The following is a 15668-nucleotide window of genomic DNA, read 5'->3' as shown; positions in this document are numbered from 1 at the left end:
TAATTTCTTTATAAAAAGATACTTTTTCAGATTAAAATTATGTTTTTTCGTGTTGTACATTCAGCACCAACATTATAATGAGTAAATATATCATATTTATTCATTACTAACGTATTGCCAGGAAGCTTTGTGAAGCTTGTGTAGCATGCAGTGACATTTAGAGCAAGAGGGTCAGGACTGGAGAAAATGAAAGTTGTGTCATCAGCAAATAAGATTGGTTTGAGGTGTTGAGAGGCATTTGGAAGGTCATTAATGTAGATGAGAAAGAGGAGAGGGCCAAGTATGCTGCCCTGTGGAACACCAATGTTTATAGGTACTGTCAGAGAAATGGAATTATTCACAGAAACATACTGGAGCCTGTCAGTAAGGTAGGACTGAAGGTATTGCAGGGAGTGACCTTTGACTCCATAATGATGTAATTTAAGAAGGATTTGGTGGTTGACAGTGTCAAAAGTCTTATGTAGGTCAACAAATAACCCAACAGGGAACTCATTTTTATCAAGAGCTGCATGCATCAAGTTAATCATACTAATAAGTGCATCATTAGTGCTTTTTTTTGGGGTCTGAAGCCATATTGACAAGAGCTTAGTATAATGTGTTTGGCTAGATAAGAGTAAAGCTGCTTGTAGATTAGTTTTTCAAATATTTTTGACAAGTTTGGCAGAATTGATATAGGTCTGAAGTTGTTGACATCAGTGAGATCACCACATTTATGGACTTTCTTGCTTTTTTTAGAATATCTGGAAAAGTTTGGAGTTCAAGTGACTTGTTGTAGAGCAGTGCAATGGCAGGGGCTAAAGATCTGGAAGCTTTTTTGTAGATTAAGAGTTGGTATATCCGCAAGGGAACTAGACTTGGTCTTAAGGGAAAGGATTACCTCATTTACATCAGTGGAATTAGTGGGCGTTAAGTACAGAGACTGTGGGTAGTTACCTGTAAGATAGTTCTGAACATTAGTACTGGAAGATGGAATATCATTAGCAAGGGATGACCCAATGGATTAGAAGAAGCTCGGAAAAGCTCTCGGCGTTCTGCGAGGATTTACTGGGCGCAAATCCTTAACTGTAGCCTCTGTTTAACGCAACAGTAAAATGTGTACTTGGTTGTAATAACGATTCTTCGCGGCGGGGATCGTATTCCAGGGACCTGCCCGAAACGCTACGCGTTAGTGGCTGTACAAGAATGTAACAACTCTTGTATATAATTAAAAAAAAAAAAAAAAAAAACTATTGAATTCAATAGCAGTATCAGAGGCTGAAAGCAGACCATCGTTATTGGACAGGATTATTGGTTTGTTATTTAAAATCTTTGATCCGAATATTTGTGAAATTGTGCTCCATGTTTTCTTGATGTTGCCCTTTGTTTGAGTAAATTTATCTTCGTAGTATTTAATTTTGGCTCTTCTAATTATTTTAGATAGTAATGATGAGTAATTCTTTGAAAGTTCTATGGAGACGATACCTAACCTATACTTCTTCTGAAGGTCATGTTTTTTGTTAATAGATTTAAGTATCCCCTTTGTAAGCCAAGGATTGTTTAGCCTTTTTGTTGTGACGTATTTCGTTAGCATAGGACAGTGGGTGTTATGCCCGAAACGCTTTGCGTAATAGTGGCTTTAGGCATTGTATGTACTAGCTCATTCTATAAGTCCACCAATCTTTGTAAAAAAAATTCTTGTATGTACCTTACCTAAATAAACATTTATTTATTTTATTTATTTATTTATAAAGGCTGAGAGTTTTTTGAAGAAATGATTGCACTGCTAGGTTGATGTCCCCTATGGTACCTAATTTGGACTTCCAGTTGATATTAGCTGCAGTAGCTATAAAATTGCCTATAGAAGTTTCATTGTGCAGCCTAAAGCTTATCTTCCTTGTATCTAGAGGTGGTTTGTGAATGTTGGTTAGGAGAAATGTGGGGTAATGGTCTGTAGTGCTATCAGTGATTATCTCTGAAGTAAGCGGAGAGGTTATGTTGGTCCAGATGTGATCAAGAGCTGTGGCAGTACTATCAGTGATTCTAATAGGTCTAGTGATTAAGGGTATGAGGAAGCAGGAATTCATATAGTTGAGGAAACTAGCAGCAGGAGGGTTATTAGGCTCGCAGAGGTCAATGTTAAAGTTCCCAGAAATAATTAAGTGGTTTTTGTTCAGTCTGTTCTCTAGTATTAGTTTTCTAAGGTTAGAGTTAAATTCAGTCACATCAGTGTTAGGAATTCTGTAGACTGCTCCCACAGTCAGGACAGCCTCACTACCCTTGACTCTGAAACAGGCAAATATATACTCACCACAAGGGTCTCTAGTTTTAATTACTTTTTAGCAAATCAGTTCTTGGTGGTAGTAAAGAGAAGTACCACCACCTCTTTGTACAGGATGACAGTTGTGAATAGCTGAGTAGTTAGGTATGTTGAAGAGTCAAGTAGTACTGTATCCTCTTTTAAACATGTTTCAGTAAACACAATAAAAGAGAATTTGTTGTCAACTGTTTGAATCAGGGCATTAACATCATCAAAGTGTTTGCTTAGAGATCTTACATTCAAGTTAATTAGAGAAACATTGTGATTACATGTTAAAACATTGTTCACATCATGTGCTGTATAATACCTGCAATTTTGATCATTAAAGTGATGATTGTCATAGATACTAGATAAGAGGTATAGGTCTGGGTCTATACTAGTTTGCATAAGAGGACTGTTTGACAGAAAACAAGCAAAAAAGACAATTATAAAAAGATCTAGATATAAAAAAATAGAATATATTAAACTATACACAAAATGAGGTAGGTTGCTTAAAGGTAAGCAACCTACATATACAACCTGAGGTATAAGCCTAACATGTACTGTATGTATAAACTGGCTGCTTGTCCCCCAACACAATGAATTAAATTTGAAACATGAAAGTTGACTCGGATGTAAATTAGCTGTTGTTGGTTCCAGGAAGCGACTTCCTCATAGCCTGGTCTCTGATCAGGCCTCCTGGTTGGTCACCCAAGCTATTGGACACAGCTCATCATATCCTGATATATGAGTCACAGCCTGGTTGATTAAATGTGCTCCACATTTACAACTTGATCAGTATTGTTAGGTCCAGCATTGAACGGATGACCACACAGTCTAAAAGTCTCTGGCCAAGAGAACGTCGATATAACTAACAGGCACCCCTTAACTCCCACATCAAACACCTGGCACAGAAAAAGTCACCCACAGAGGCCTCCAGATTTCCCAAGAGCCAGTAGTATCAAAATGGTCCCAGGATGCAGTGGTGTCACACACCTCGCACAGAGTATATATGTATACAAAACCAGTTTGCCATTTTTGTTAAGTTTGTTAAAATAGGTTAGATTATAATCGAATAGGATAGAATAGGTTAGATTATAATCGAATAGGATAGAATAGGTTAGATTATAATAGAATTGGATAGAAAAGAATAGGCTAAATTAACTTTAGTTGGGATATTTTTATTTAAAGAGCAGTTGTGATGTAGTACAACTAAACCTCAGATTGTTTCTAAACCCTATTCCCAAGAACAGCATTGATTTTCCTATAAGAGATGCTCTAAATTGAATGGCCAATCATCACTAAACAAACAGCAGAGTTGAAAGGTTAACAGCCTTCCTGATGCACAGGTATATGACTACACAGGCTGAAATAGACAACAGGCCTAGCTGGTATGAGAGTATTTTATAGGATGAGAGTACTGTATAATATCTAGTATGAGAGAGGACAATTTCTTTAAAAGGTCAGGTGTAACACAGACAGGGAGCAACAGTTTCAAGCTCAACAAATCACAATGTAGGACTGAGAACAGAAGATGATTTTTCACCCACAGGGTTATAAACCCATGGAACCGCCTACTCACCGAAGCCGTAAATGCCAAAACTGTTAAATGTTAAAACTAATTATAACTTGGTTAGTCCCATCTTTTATGGGTCCTACTGAGTCCTTTGTTTTGGTTTTACTTCTTTTATAGGCATAGAATGACTTTGGATCTTTCTTTATGTTTTGGGCATTTTCTTTCATTTTTTTTTTTTTTGCTGATCTGATTTCCTGGGTGGTCGAGTGTAGTGCCCTTTTATATATCTCTTAAAGGTTAATATTGCTGGGGGGTGGGTTGGTAGTGGGTTGACCTTTAATCCTGACTTGTTTTTCCCTCCCTTTTGAGTGGACAAAATATTGGGCCTTGCTCCAGGTGGACTGACATTGTCACTAGAGTCTAGTGTTGCAGGGATGGCTTGGGATACTACAGAATGTTTTAGGGGTATTTCATTACACTTAAAGCTCTATTTTTGTTAACCCATGGCTACTCTCTTTCTTTCTTGTTGATAGGAGACCAGCTTTGCTTATTGTAGCAGAGAACTGTATGTTTTTCAGGGGAAATCTTCTGGCAGGAGAAAGTTGTGCCCAATTTAGTTTTGTGTGTTCTGCAGTTCCAATGTTGGGCAAGAGACTTGGTCTCTTGAATTGTGGTTGCCCAAGGTTCAATGAATGATGTTCTGTCTGGTGGCACAGGACTAAGGAGCGTCCCTTCCCTATGAAGTCAGTTGTCCATTTTGGATCTGTTTGCTCATTGTTTGTGACTGCAGTACTGGCAGGTACTATTGCTCCCTTTTCCTTTAATGGAGCCCTCGGCAGATAGACTATCTTTCTCATTGCAGAGTTGGAAATCTGAGTCTATCAATGCCTCTAGACATACCTGCAGTATGTCTAGAGGTGTTCAGTAGAACACTAGACACAAATGGCTTACAAACAATTCTGTGACTCTGGATATCAGGAATAGCCAGACCAAGCAAGTGATAACATGGAGTACAGTACAGTATTGATAAACATGTACCTTCCGGTGGAGGAGTGGATGATGACAACCATGATCTCACCCACTGGTTTAACCGAAGGCTTATCCACCACTTCACTAAACAATTATGATCGTGTTCTTCTCATTTTAAGTCCAAAGGACATTTGGTGGACAGAAATGGTTAGGCACGTTTCCTTTCACCTAATTCCGTTTACCTAGCAGTAAATACGTATCTGGGAGTTAGACCATCTAGTTGTGAGCCAACTGTAGAAAAGACTGTGCAAGAGTGTTTCCATATGCACACTTCTGCATGTTAGTAGTATGAACAGAAAGCCTTTTTGTTAAGACTGTTTATGTGGTCTATTATTTAGTTGCTAGCCAGTCCCAACAGTTCATTTATCTAACAAAGTAATGGGTTCCATTAGTGTGAAAATGTAGTAATTGGTTTAAGAATGTATTTATGAAAATTTGCATAACTTTCAAGATGAAGAAATGCCTTAACAGTGAATAATTTAAGAATTTTTCTCTCCAGACTATTTGTTAAAGTTATGGCTGCATCACGTCCTCTTGTGTTTGTCACGGGCAATGCTAAGAAGCTGGAGGAAGTAGTGGCTATACTAGGAGACACTTTTCCTTTCAGGTAATGATCTTCATAATTTATTTTAATATAGTCTTTTCATGTGAGGAAAGCAGGTTTGAGGTGCCACAGTAAAGCATAGTTTGCTGGATAGATTTTGAATTGCCTGGTAAGTGCACAGTTTGTAGAGGCCTGGTATGTCCCCTATGGCTTGCTTGCTTCTAGCAACCTATTCTGTTTAGATAATACTTTCTGTGGGGAGCCCCTATGGCTCCCCAGAGCTTACCTGGCTGATAAGTATGTATTAGACTGTGGCATCAGTCAATGGAGTTCTTGCCTACCGAGGACCATGAAGCTGTTGGGCGCTTCGACCTGGCCAACTCGGAGAGGTACAAGGAGCAATGGTCTATGGAAACCCCATGTGTTTGGAAGCATTCCATGTCTGCCATCGACTGGGGTTTGGCACCCAGAAAGGTAGGCGTAACAAAACAAACCCCACATGGTAAAAATAAAAACATTAAAACTACATAAAACTACATAAAAACGGAGGCAGAACTCCCAAACTAAAACAAGTAAACAAACAAACGTCACTAACTCCATTGCGCCGATTGTCTGTGCATCCTCCCCACCCACTTGGGAGGGAAAGGGAGGGCCCCTGAAATCCCCGTGCCAGCCGCTACAGCATTCAGTTCCTCAGCTGATGTGGACTGTAGCCTCTTGACTCATTGCAGTTCTGTACCTCGTGGTGTATTTCTGCAGTGTGTGGCATGCAGGCCAGGAGTAATTCATCAGTACTGGGACTGCATGTGCTTAGGGATACCTTCCCTAGGTGCCCTGTAAATACTGCCCTTGCATCTTGGGGTTATCTTCCACAGGGCGTTCCAGGAACCGCTTCCCTAGGGATCTTTTGCTACTCGGCAATTGCCCGCCCTTGGGGTCAGCTGGAGTTGTTGTGGTCCCTGTTTGACCTTGGGGGTAGGGAGTGGTATCATTACTTGTAGGGGTGCAAGGTATTGTGCAGCTTGTCTTCCATTACACAGCGGCCGGTTCTGTTCTTCCTGGTGGTGATGGGCTTTTGTGGGGTTTTCTTTTTCACTTTGTTGTCTTGCCTGGTGGGGGTCTGCCCCTTGGTTGTGATGTCCACCTATTGTTGTATTGGTAGTCCTCCGCTAGGCCCCTGTGCTTGTACATGTCGCAGGGGGCTGTGCCTAACTGGTTAGCAATACCTTGCCTGGGCTTCCCTTAGCAGTCAGCCTAAGGGCCCTGGAAAACCCCATTGAGGCTCTTTGGACATATGGATGCGTCCTCTGGGTTCTGACTTGCTGAGTGCAAGTTTGACAGTGGCTCTGTCCCCCTTGTCTCAGGGTGACACTCACCAATTTTGCCTCCGTTCCTTGCTCATACTCTTAGTTTACCCACTCTTCTGATATTGATGTTTGGGTTCAGGCGGCTTCGGCGCTGCATGCTAGGTATAGGGTGCTGCAGTATGCTAGGTTGGTTGCTCACCTGCATGCCCTGAGGCAACCCCGTTTGGGTTATAGGGACCCAGACTTGGTGGGGAGAGGGCATTGGGCGCTTCAACTTTGGTTTTGTTCTCGCTCCCTAGTCCTTCCCTGGTTGGTGTTGTTTGTCCTGCTCCCCCCCCCCCCTCCCTGCTCCCAGCTCCCAAACGTCTGAGGGGTTTCGGAGTCGGGGAAGGGTTTAGATGATGATGAGACTTGGGCGGCTTTGGGGAATGCCCCATCTGGGTTGGCGACGGAGGCATTCGAGCCTGCTCCTCTTATGAACGTCGTGCTTATCTTGAGGTTATCTTCGAGATGATTTTGGGGCTTAGCGTCCCCATGGTCCGGTCCTCAACCAGGCCTCCTTTTTGTTACACATTCCCAGGAAGCAGCCCGTAGCAGCTGTCTAATTCCCAGGTACCTATTTACTGCTAGGTGAACAGGTGCATCAGGGTGAAAGAAACTACCAATTTGTTTCCGCCTCCACCGGGGAGGAGGCGGAAACAACAAGCACACCTCAAGGCGTGCTTGTTCGCCCCCATCCTTCCTTTTGATGCCGGCCAGGTGCGGCTTCACGTGCAGGTTCCCTTCCTTTCGACTTCCCTGGTGGCCGAGGATTTGTGTGCCCGTGGGAGCAAGGGTTTAAAGGTTTAAAACTTCGGTCTTGCGCTTTTCCCTGCTGGAGCTGTCTTCAGACTGACTTGTGCTGGGTGTGGAGGAGCTGGGTTCCAGGCCAGGGTTCGGTGGGTTTGCTGCGGCAGCTCGGGTGCCGGCTGCTTTAGTGAAGTTGTATGCGTCGTTTTTGAGGGGGGCGGTGTCTGTTCTTTGCTTCTTGTCTTGCGTGCTGACAGGCGGTGCTCGTCCAAGTTTTGGAATCGTCTGGGGCCCTGGCTCTTAGATTTTCATCCCCTATTTTGTCCGTTGCTGTTTGCAGTCTGCGGTGGTGCATTTTCTGCAGGCGGCTTCATCTAGTTGATGGCCTTTGTCGGACTTGTAAGTTCTCCGGGGAGGGCCATGGTGTTCCTGACATTTTATATCTATGTTCCTCTAGAACATTCTATTGCGAACACATTGATACCAAAATGAAACACGTACATTGAAAATTAAGGTCAGAACACTGAAAAGAGTATACACTTTTGAGTAGTAATTACCTAAGTGTAGTTACAGGATGAGAGCTACGCTCGTGGTGTCCCGTCTTCCCAGCACTCTTTGTCATATAACGCTTTGAAACTACTGACGGTCTTGGCCTCCACCACCTTCTCACTTAACTTGTTCCAACCTTCTACCACTCTATTTGCGAAGGTGAATTTTCTTATATTTCTTCGGCATCTGTGTTTAGCTAGTTAAAATCTATGACCACTTGTTCTTGAAGTGCCAGGTCTCAGGAAATCTTCCCTATCGATTTTATCAATTCCTGTTACTATTTTGTATGTAGTGATCATATCACCTCTTTTTCTTCTGTCTTCTAGTTTTGGCATGTTTAATGCTTCTAACCTCTCCTCGTAGCTCTTACCCTTCAGTTCTGGGAGCCACCTAGTAGCATGTCTTTGCACCTTTTCCAGTTTGTTGATGTGCTTCTTAAGATATGGGCACCACACAACAGCTGCATATTCTAGCTTTGGCCTAACAAAAGTCATGAACAATTTCTTTAGTATATCGCCATCCATGTATCTAAATGCAATTCTGAAGTTAGAAAGCATAGCATAGGCTCCTTGCACAATATTCTTTATGTGGTCCTCAGGTGATAGTTTTCTATCTAGAACCACCCCTAGATCTCTTTCTTTATCAGAATTCTTTAAAGATTTCTCACATAATATATAGGTTGTGTGGGGTCTATGTTCTCCTATTCCACATTCCATAACATGACATTTATTAACATTAAATTCCATTTGCCAAGTGGTGCTCCATCTACTTATTTTGTCCAGGTCTTCTTGAAGGGCATGACAATCATCTAAATTTCTTATCCTTCCTATTATCTTAGCATCATCAGCAAACATGTTCATATAATTCTGTATACCAACTGGTAGATCATTTATGTACACAATAAACATCACTGGTGCAAGAACTGAACCCTGTGGTACTCCACTTGTGACATTTCTCCATTCCGATACATTGCCTCTGATTACTGCCCTCATTTTTCTATTAGTCAGAATATTTTTCATCCATGATAGAAGCTTACCTGTCACCCCTCCAATATTTTCCAGTTTCCAGAACAACCTCTTATGTGGAACTCTGTCGAAAGCCTTTTCTGGGGGGAGCCCCGTCGGCTCCCCGAAGCTATCCCAGGCTGATATGCTAATGTCAGACTTTGGCATCAGTCATGTGTATGGAGTTCTTAGGCCTACCGGGGACCACGGCCAGTACCGGGCCCCCTCAGAGAGGCAAGGGGAGCAATGGCCTATAGAAGCCCCCGTGTGGTTGGCAGCATTCTATGTCTGCCATCGACTGGAACAGGCACCCAGAAAAGTAAGCGCCTCAAAACAAACCCCTATTCTGGTTAAAATTGCTACCAAAAACCGAACTAGTGGATAGAACTCCCCAACCGAAAACAAGCAAACTAGTGTGATGTCACACACCGCCGCGCCGCTGTCTGCGCAGCTCTATTATTATGGGACTAGTTTTAAAATACACACCTTTTTATTGCGAACAATTTGATACCAAAATGAAAGACGTAACACGAAAATTGATGTTATCAAACTGAACGAGTATACAGTACACATTAGGTTGCAGTGTACAAATTGGTGCTCGTTCACGGGTAACTTTAGGCTTTTCTGCGAGGAGGCACTCCAAACGTTTGTACATTATATTCATACACATCTGCAGGGAATTTAATTGCGAACACAATGATACCAAAACGAGCGACATAGCACGAGAATTAAGGTGAGAAAAATGGAACAAGTATGCACATTTTACTGATTTTGTGTGCTCATGGATAACTTTTGTCGACTTTAGGCTTTGCTGTTGGGAGTCACGCCAGGCTTTTGGACATTATATTTATACACACCAGTAGGGAATTTAATTGCAAGCACAATTGATACCAAAATGAGCGACAAAGCACGAGAATTAAGGTGAGAAAGCTGAAACGCGTATACACATTTAGGTGTCACCGCGCGCTTACCCGCACGCTCGCCCGCACGTTGAGTGCATGACCCCTAAGTTGATCTCGTGCCTGCCCAGTGACCGATAGTGTTAAAAGTTATACAGAACACCACTTGATTTCCGAACCCCTTGGGAATGAGACCCGTCGATTATTGTGTAAGTTCGTAAACGAGAAATGAAAAAAAATGGAGAGAAAAAAAAAAATCTAAGAGAAAAATCGATAGGTTCATAGCATAAATGCGACAGTATTTTGTTTGCACTCACGAATTAGAGAAGTCCTGATACATTTCTCCCTCAGGAGAGGCAGGACCAAAGAGCCAGAGCTCAACCCCACAAGGACAACTAGATAAGTACAACTACCAACTATGTGAGTACACCCTCACTGCTTCTGCCCTCCCTCCCCCCAAAGTGGCTAGCTTAGTAGATTGCCATCCAGAGAATCTCCATCTAATACAATAAAGTATTCATGAAATAAGTAGTTTTATAACTTTTTATTATCCTAATAATATTACTAAACAAAACCTGTAACCAAAAATATATATGATGATGTACATCTGGGCTAATGGAAACAAATCTGGGCTAATGGATCGAGTGTGGTTAGGCTTATCGGAGTGAGCCAGTCCCTCTCCCACTACCGACACACCTCCCCCACTCCCATCCCTACACACTCTCTCAAAGGTCACCTGGTTCACCTCAACACCCATCCATCCCTTCCTGCATGCCTGCCTGCCTGCCTCCCTCTGCCTGCCAGCTTGCCAGCCTCCCTCTCTGCCTGCCAGCCTGCCAGCCTCCCTCTCTGCCTGCCAGCCTGCCTGCCTTCCTCTCTGCTTGCCAGCCTCCCTGCTTCCCTCTCTGCCTGCCAGCCTCCCTGCCTCCCTTTCTGCCTGCATCTCTGCCAGCCTGCCTTTCTGCCTGCCTGCCTGCCTGCCTGCCAGCCAGCCTTTCCCTCCCTCCCTAGTTCTCCCATCCTCCCGCACTACTTCCCTCCCTTCCTGCCAAACTCCTAGCATCTCTCCTTACCTCTCCCTCCCTCCCTTTCTCACTAATTCTCCCCCTCTCTCACCAATTCTCCCCCTCTCTCACCAATTCTCCCCCTCTCACCAATTCTCCCCCTCTCTCACTAATTCTCCCCCTCTCTCACTAATTCTCCCCCTCTCTCACTAATTCTCCCTCTCTCACTAATTCTCCCCCTCTCTCACTAATTCTCCCCCTCTCTCTCTCATACGGCCTCCCACCTAAGCTCCCCCATCCATCCACCCACCAGTCAGCCATCACTGATGCAATGTGTGCATTTGGAGCTGACATGCACAGATGTTTCTTGATTGTGCAGATATGTAAAACAAAATCACGGAATGAACTCTCCAGCCTTATGAGAAATCAAAATACAGTACAACCTCAATTCAACGTACTATATGGGACCAACCCCAGTGTGTTGGAGCATTGGATGCGTTGCAAGAGGTGACCTTCAGGAGGTGTTTGCGTCAGTGTCATTTTTTTTCTTGTACACAATAAAAATGCATTATCATATTATATACTGTATCTATATATTATTACCCTACTAAAAAATACTGTTACATTTGTTATTTACCTTATTGTTGGAGTTATGTCCATCTTGAAGTCTCATGGAGTTGTGAATGCTCTGCAGTAAATACGTACTGTAGTGTATTATACCATTAACACTGTGTTCATTAAGTAGTTCTGCTGTATGTTGAGTACTACAATACAGTTTATGAAAACTATTCTACACTAAAATTACTGCATCTTTAATTTTCACACTACACACTTAAATTTAACACTTGTTCTAACTGTTCACACCACACTGGATGTTTTTAGATGTTTGCATCAGCTTTGCTGTTGCTCGCTGCTGCTGTGGCTTCAGCTGCTTCTAAGCTGGTGCTGGCTGCTGTTGTACCAGTGCTGGGTACAGCTGTGCTTTTTGCTGGGTACGGCTGTTCTCGTGCTGGGTACGTCTATTCTAGTGCTGGGTACAGCTGTGCTCGTGCTGGTTGATTTTCTGCTACAAGTTCTTGCAAAATATTGCTTCAATTTTGGCATTAATAAGGCACTATTAGTAAGCCCCTGAGACATTTTGTTGTATAACAATACAGCTGTAGTAAAAAAATAGTAAATTCTACGATTATTCTTCCACCAGTGGTTAAATACTGTACGTCAATCGCAAACAAAGCTAAGGGCACTGGGTGCATACTGTACGAATGCAGACTAGGTCTATACATACACTCTACAGTAGGCTGGTGTTTTAAGCCAGATCCAGTAACATAAATTTCTCTCAAATATTCGATTTACATCAAATTATATAATTTTGGGTTATATATTTAGTTCAGCAACATTATTACGATGCTAAGAGCTATACAAAATACTTATTTTAGAACTGATTTAATTATTTTATTATTTCGAAGCTGTAGGTCACTGAACTGAGGCAACAAAATCGAACAAAACACGCATGGTGTTGTGTGCACACGGATTAGACCCATCCACTCGCGCTAGAGTTGTGCCACCAATAACATGAATAATTTCTCAAATACCAGATATCTATCATATTTACAGTATATTTTTGGTTTTATTTGGTTTAATTTAATTAGGATAATAAAGAGTTATTAAAACGCCAGTTTTAGAAATGATTTATTAATCTGAAACGTTCAAAGTCATGGGTCACTGAACTATGATTACACAGACGAAAGTGAGTGAAACCTCACTGTAGAGTGAGGTTTACTGTACAGTATTTCCTTATCTGTCCACCCTCACTCATCTTGTTTCATCACAGAAAATGTATATAAAAAGATTTCAACACATTAGCTAGCTATTCACGTTTCAGCCTTTAATTAAATTAATTTACAAAGATACATGTGCCACAAATCAGTAAACGAAAATCATTGAAACTCAGTCGTTCACTTGTGTGAACCACTCTGACTGGTATTTGGTTAATATGGTTCACTTGTTGTGTGGTCCACTTGTGTGATCCTACTTGTCTTATGAAGGAATTATTAATTGTAATCTGTGATAGAATGAGACAGTTTTCCACCACTTTGTGAAATCTGTCCCAACATCGTAAGCTTGTGGACCACTTGTGGACTACTTGTGTGGTCCACTTGTGTGATCGAACTTGTCATATGAGCAAATTACTAATTGTAATCTGTGATAGAATGGGAAAGTTTTCCACCAGTCTGTGAACTGTCTTGACATCGTAAGCAAATCCGAACATCCCCTGCTTCGGCGAACCATTGTTCGTCGAACCGGGTGAGTAAGTTCGTCCTGAAAAGTGTGCGAACTAGCCGGAGATTCGTTGAATCGGAGTACGTTGAATCGAGGTTGTACTGTAATAAGAATAATAGGCCGTGAATCTGTGAAATCACAAGGTAGAAAGCACTCTAGATTGGTGGCGCCTGACATGGTCAGTGGACAAACTGGATCATCTCCCACCCACCACCACGGGCTAGCATGACGCTTGGCGGACTGTTTTCTACCCGAACTTTGTGTAGCACGACTTCCCAACCCCAATCAGGAAACTGGAAGTTTCGGATAACTAAAGTTTGGAAACCAAGTGGTGCTCTGTAGTAATTTCCCATAGCCCGGTGGAGACCATAATCTCACATCTGGATTCCAACGTGGGTTTGCTCTGTAAAGTAAATTTTCCCCCTAGCCGGATGTATACTCTCACACAAGCCAACGTCCTGGGTGATGCCCAGGACATCCCCAGATGGGGTGACCTAGAACACCCCACCTCATGGGGTGACTCCACCCTGCAGCTCTAAAGATTTTCTCATATACATGCTGTATATTGATATACAGTACAGTATATCACTATTTTAATTTAATTGTGCATTTAATTTCTTGTTTTGAGAATTTCATGAGAAATCTATCTTTAACAGAGTTGTGAGTCGGAAGACAGATCTGCCGGAGTACCAGGGCGAGGCAGACGAAGTGAGTCGTAAAAAATGTGAGGCAGCGGCTGAATTGATCAGGTCTCCTGTTATTGTGGAAGACACTTGCCTCTGTTTCAATGCACTTGGTGGTCTACCTGGTATGCACTTAATGAATGCATTTTTTGTAATAGTGTTTCTTATTCATGTCTTTTTGCATACCAATCCTTATATTCCCAAATGCTTTTATAAAAATTTTCTCTGGCAGTTTACCACCTTCCTCCAGCAGTTTACCACCCACCTTCCTCATGCAGTTTACCACCCATCTTCCTCCTGCAGTTTACCACCCACCTTCCTCAGGCAGTTTACCACCCACCTTCCTCCAGCAGTTTACCACCCACCTTTCTTCAGCAGTTTACCACCCATCTTCCTCATGCAGTTTACCACCCATCTTCCTCCAGCAGTTTACCACCCATCTTCCTCCAGCAGTTTACCACCTACTTTCCTACAGCAGTTTACCACCCATCTTCCTCAGGCAGTTTACCACTCACCTTCCTCCAGCAGTTTACCACTCACCTTCCTCCAGCAGTTTACCACCCATCTTCCTCCAGCAGTTTACCACCCATCTTCCTCCAGCAGTTTACCACCCATCTTCCTCCAGCAGTTTACCACCCATCTTCCTCCAGCAGTTTACCACCCATCTTCCTCCAGCAGTTTACCACCCATCTTCCTCCAGCAGTTTACCACCCATCTTCCTCCAGCAGTTTACCACCCATCTTCCTCCAGCAGTTTACCACCCATCTTCCTCCAGCTGTTTACCACCCATCTTCCTCCAGCAGTTTACCACCCATCTTCCTCCAGCAGTTTACCACCCATCTTCCTCCAGCAGTTTACCACCCATCTTCCTCCAGCAGTTTACCACCCATCTTCCTCCAGCAGTTTACCACCCATCTTCCTCCGGCAGTTTACCACCCATCTTCCTCCGGCAGTTTACCACCCATCTTCCTCCAGCAGTTTACCACCCATCTTCCTCCGGCAGTTTACCACCCATCTTCCTCCAGCAGTTTACCACCCATCTTCCTCCAGCAGTTTACCACCCATCTTCCTCCAGCAGTTTACCACCCATCTTCCTCCAGCAGTTTACCACCCATCTTCCTCCAGCAGTTTACCACCCACCTTCCTCCAGCAGTTTACCACCCACCTTCCTCCAGCAGTTTACCACCCACCTTCCTCCAGCAGTTTACCACCCACCTTCCTCCAGCAGTTTACCACCCACCTTCCTCCGGCAGTTTACCACCCACCTTCCTCCGGCAGTTTACCACCCACCTTCCTCCAGCAGTTTACCACCCACCTTCCTCCAGCAGTTTACCACCCACCTTCCTCCAGCAGTTTACCACCCACCTTCCTCCAGCAGTTTACCACCCACCTTCCTCCAGCAGTTTACCACCCACCTTCCTCCAGCAGTTTACCACCCACCTTCCTCCAGCAGTTTACCACCCACCTTCCTCCAGCAGTTTACCACCCACCTTCCTCCAGCAGTTTACCACCCACCTTCCTCCAGCAGTTTACCACCCACCTTCCTCCAGCAGTTTACCACCCACCTTCCTCCAGCAGTTTACCACCCACCTTCCTCCAGCAGTTTACCACCCACCTTCCTCCAGCAGTTTACCACCCACCTTCCTCCAGCAGTTTACCACCCACCTTCCTCCAGCAGTTTACCACCCACCTTCCTCCAGCAGTTTACCACCCACCTTCCTCCAGCAGTTTACCACCCACCTTCCTCCAGCAGTTTACCACCCACCTTCCTCCAGCAGTTTACCACCCA

At 43.4% G+C, this 15668-nt stretch overlaps 2 protein-coding genes across 3 annotated transcripts in view; both read left to right on the top strand.

Moving 5' to 3' along the window:
- The window catches only part of LOC138367352 (inosine triphosphate pyrophosphatase), a 55770-nt gene that overhangs the window by 1067 nt on the left and 39035 nt on the right, over nucleotides 1-15668 (top strand). For both annotated transcript variants that reach the window (XM_069328806.1, XM_069328805.1), the window contains exons 2-3: nucleotides 5320-5427; nucleotides 13853-14004. In XM_069328806.1, coding sequence (XP_069184907.1) covers nucleotides 5336-5427; nucleotides 13853-14004 — 244 coding nt within the window. In that variant the 5' untranslated portion in view covers nucleotides 5320-5335. The remainder of the gene's footprint in view (nucleotides 1-5319; nucleotides 5428-13852; nucleotides 14005-15668) is intronic.
- LOC138367351 (uncharacterized) overlaps nucleotides 1-15668 on the top strand; it is a 36014-nt gene that overhangs the window by 15547 nt on the left and 4799 nt on the right. The window lies entirely within an intron of this gene.

This window comes from Procambarus clarkii, chromosome 22 (genome assembly GCF_040958095.1).
Source record: "Procambarus clarkii isolate CNS0578487 chromosome 22, FALCON_Pclarkii_2.0, whole genome shotgun sequence".
Lineage (NCBI taxonomy): Eukaryota > Metazoa > Arthropoda > Malacostraca > Decapoda > Cambaridae > Procambarus > Procambarus clarkii.
This window is presented reverse-complemented; position numbering and strand designations above follow the sequence as displayed.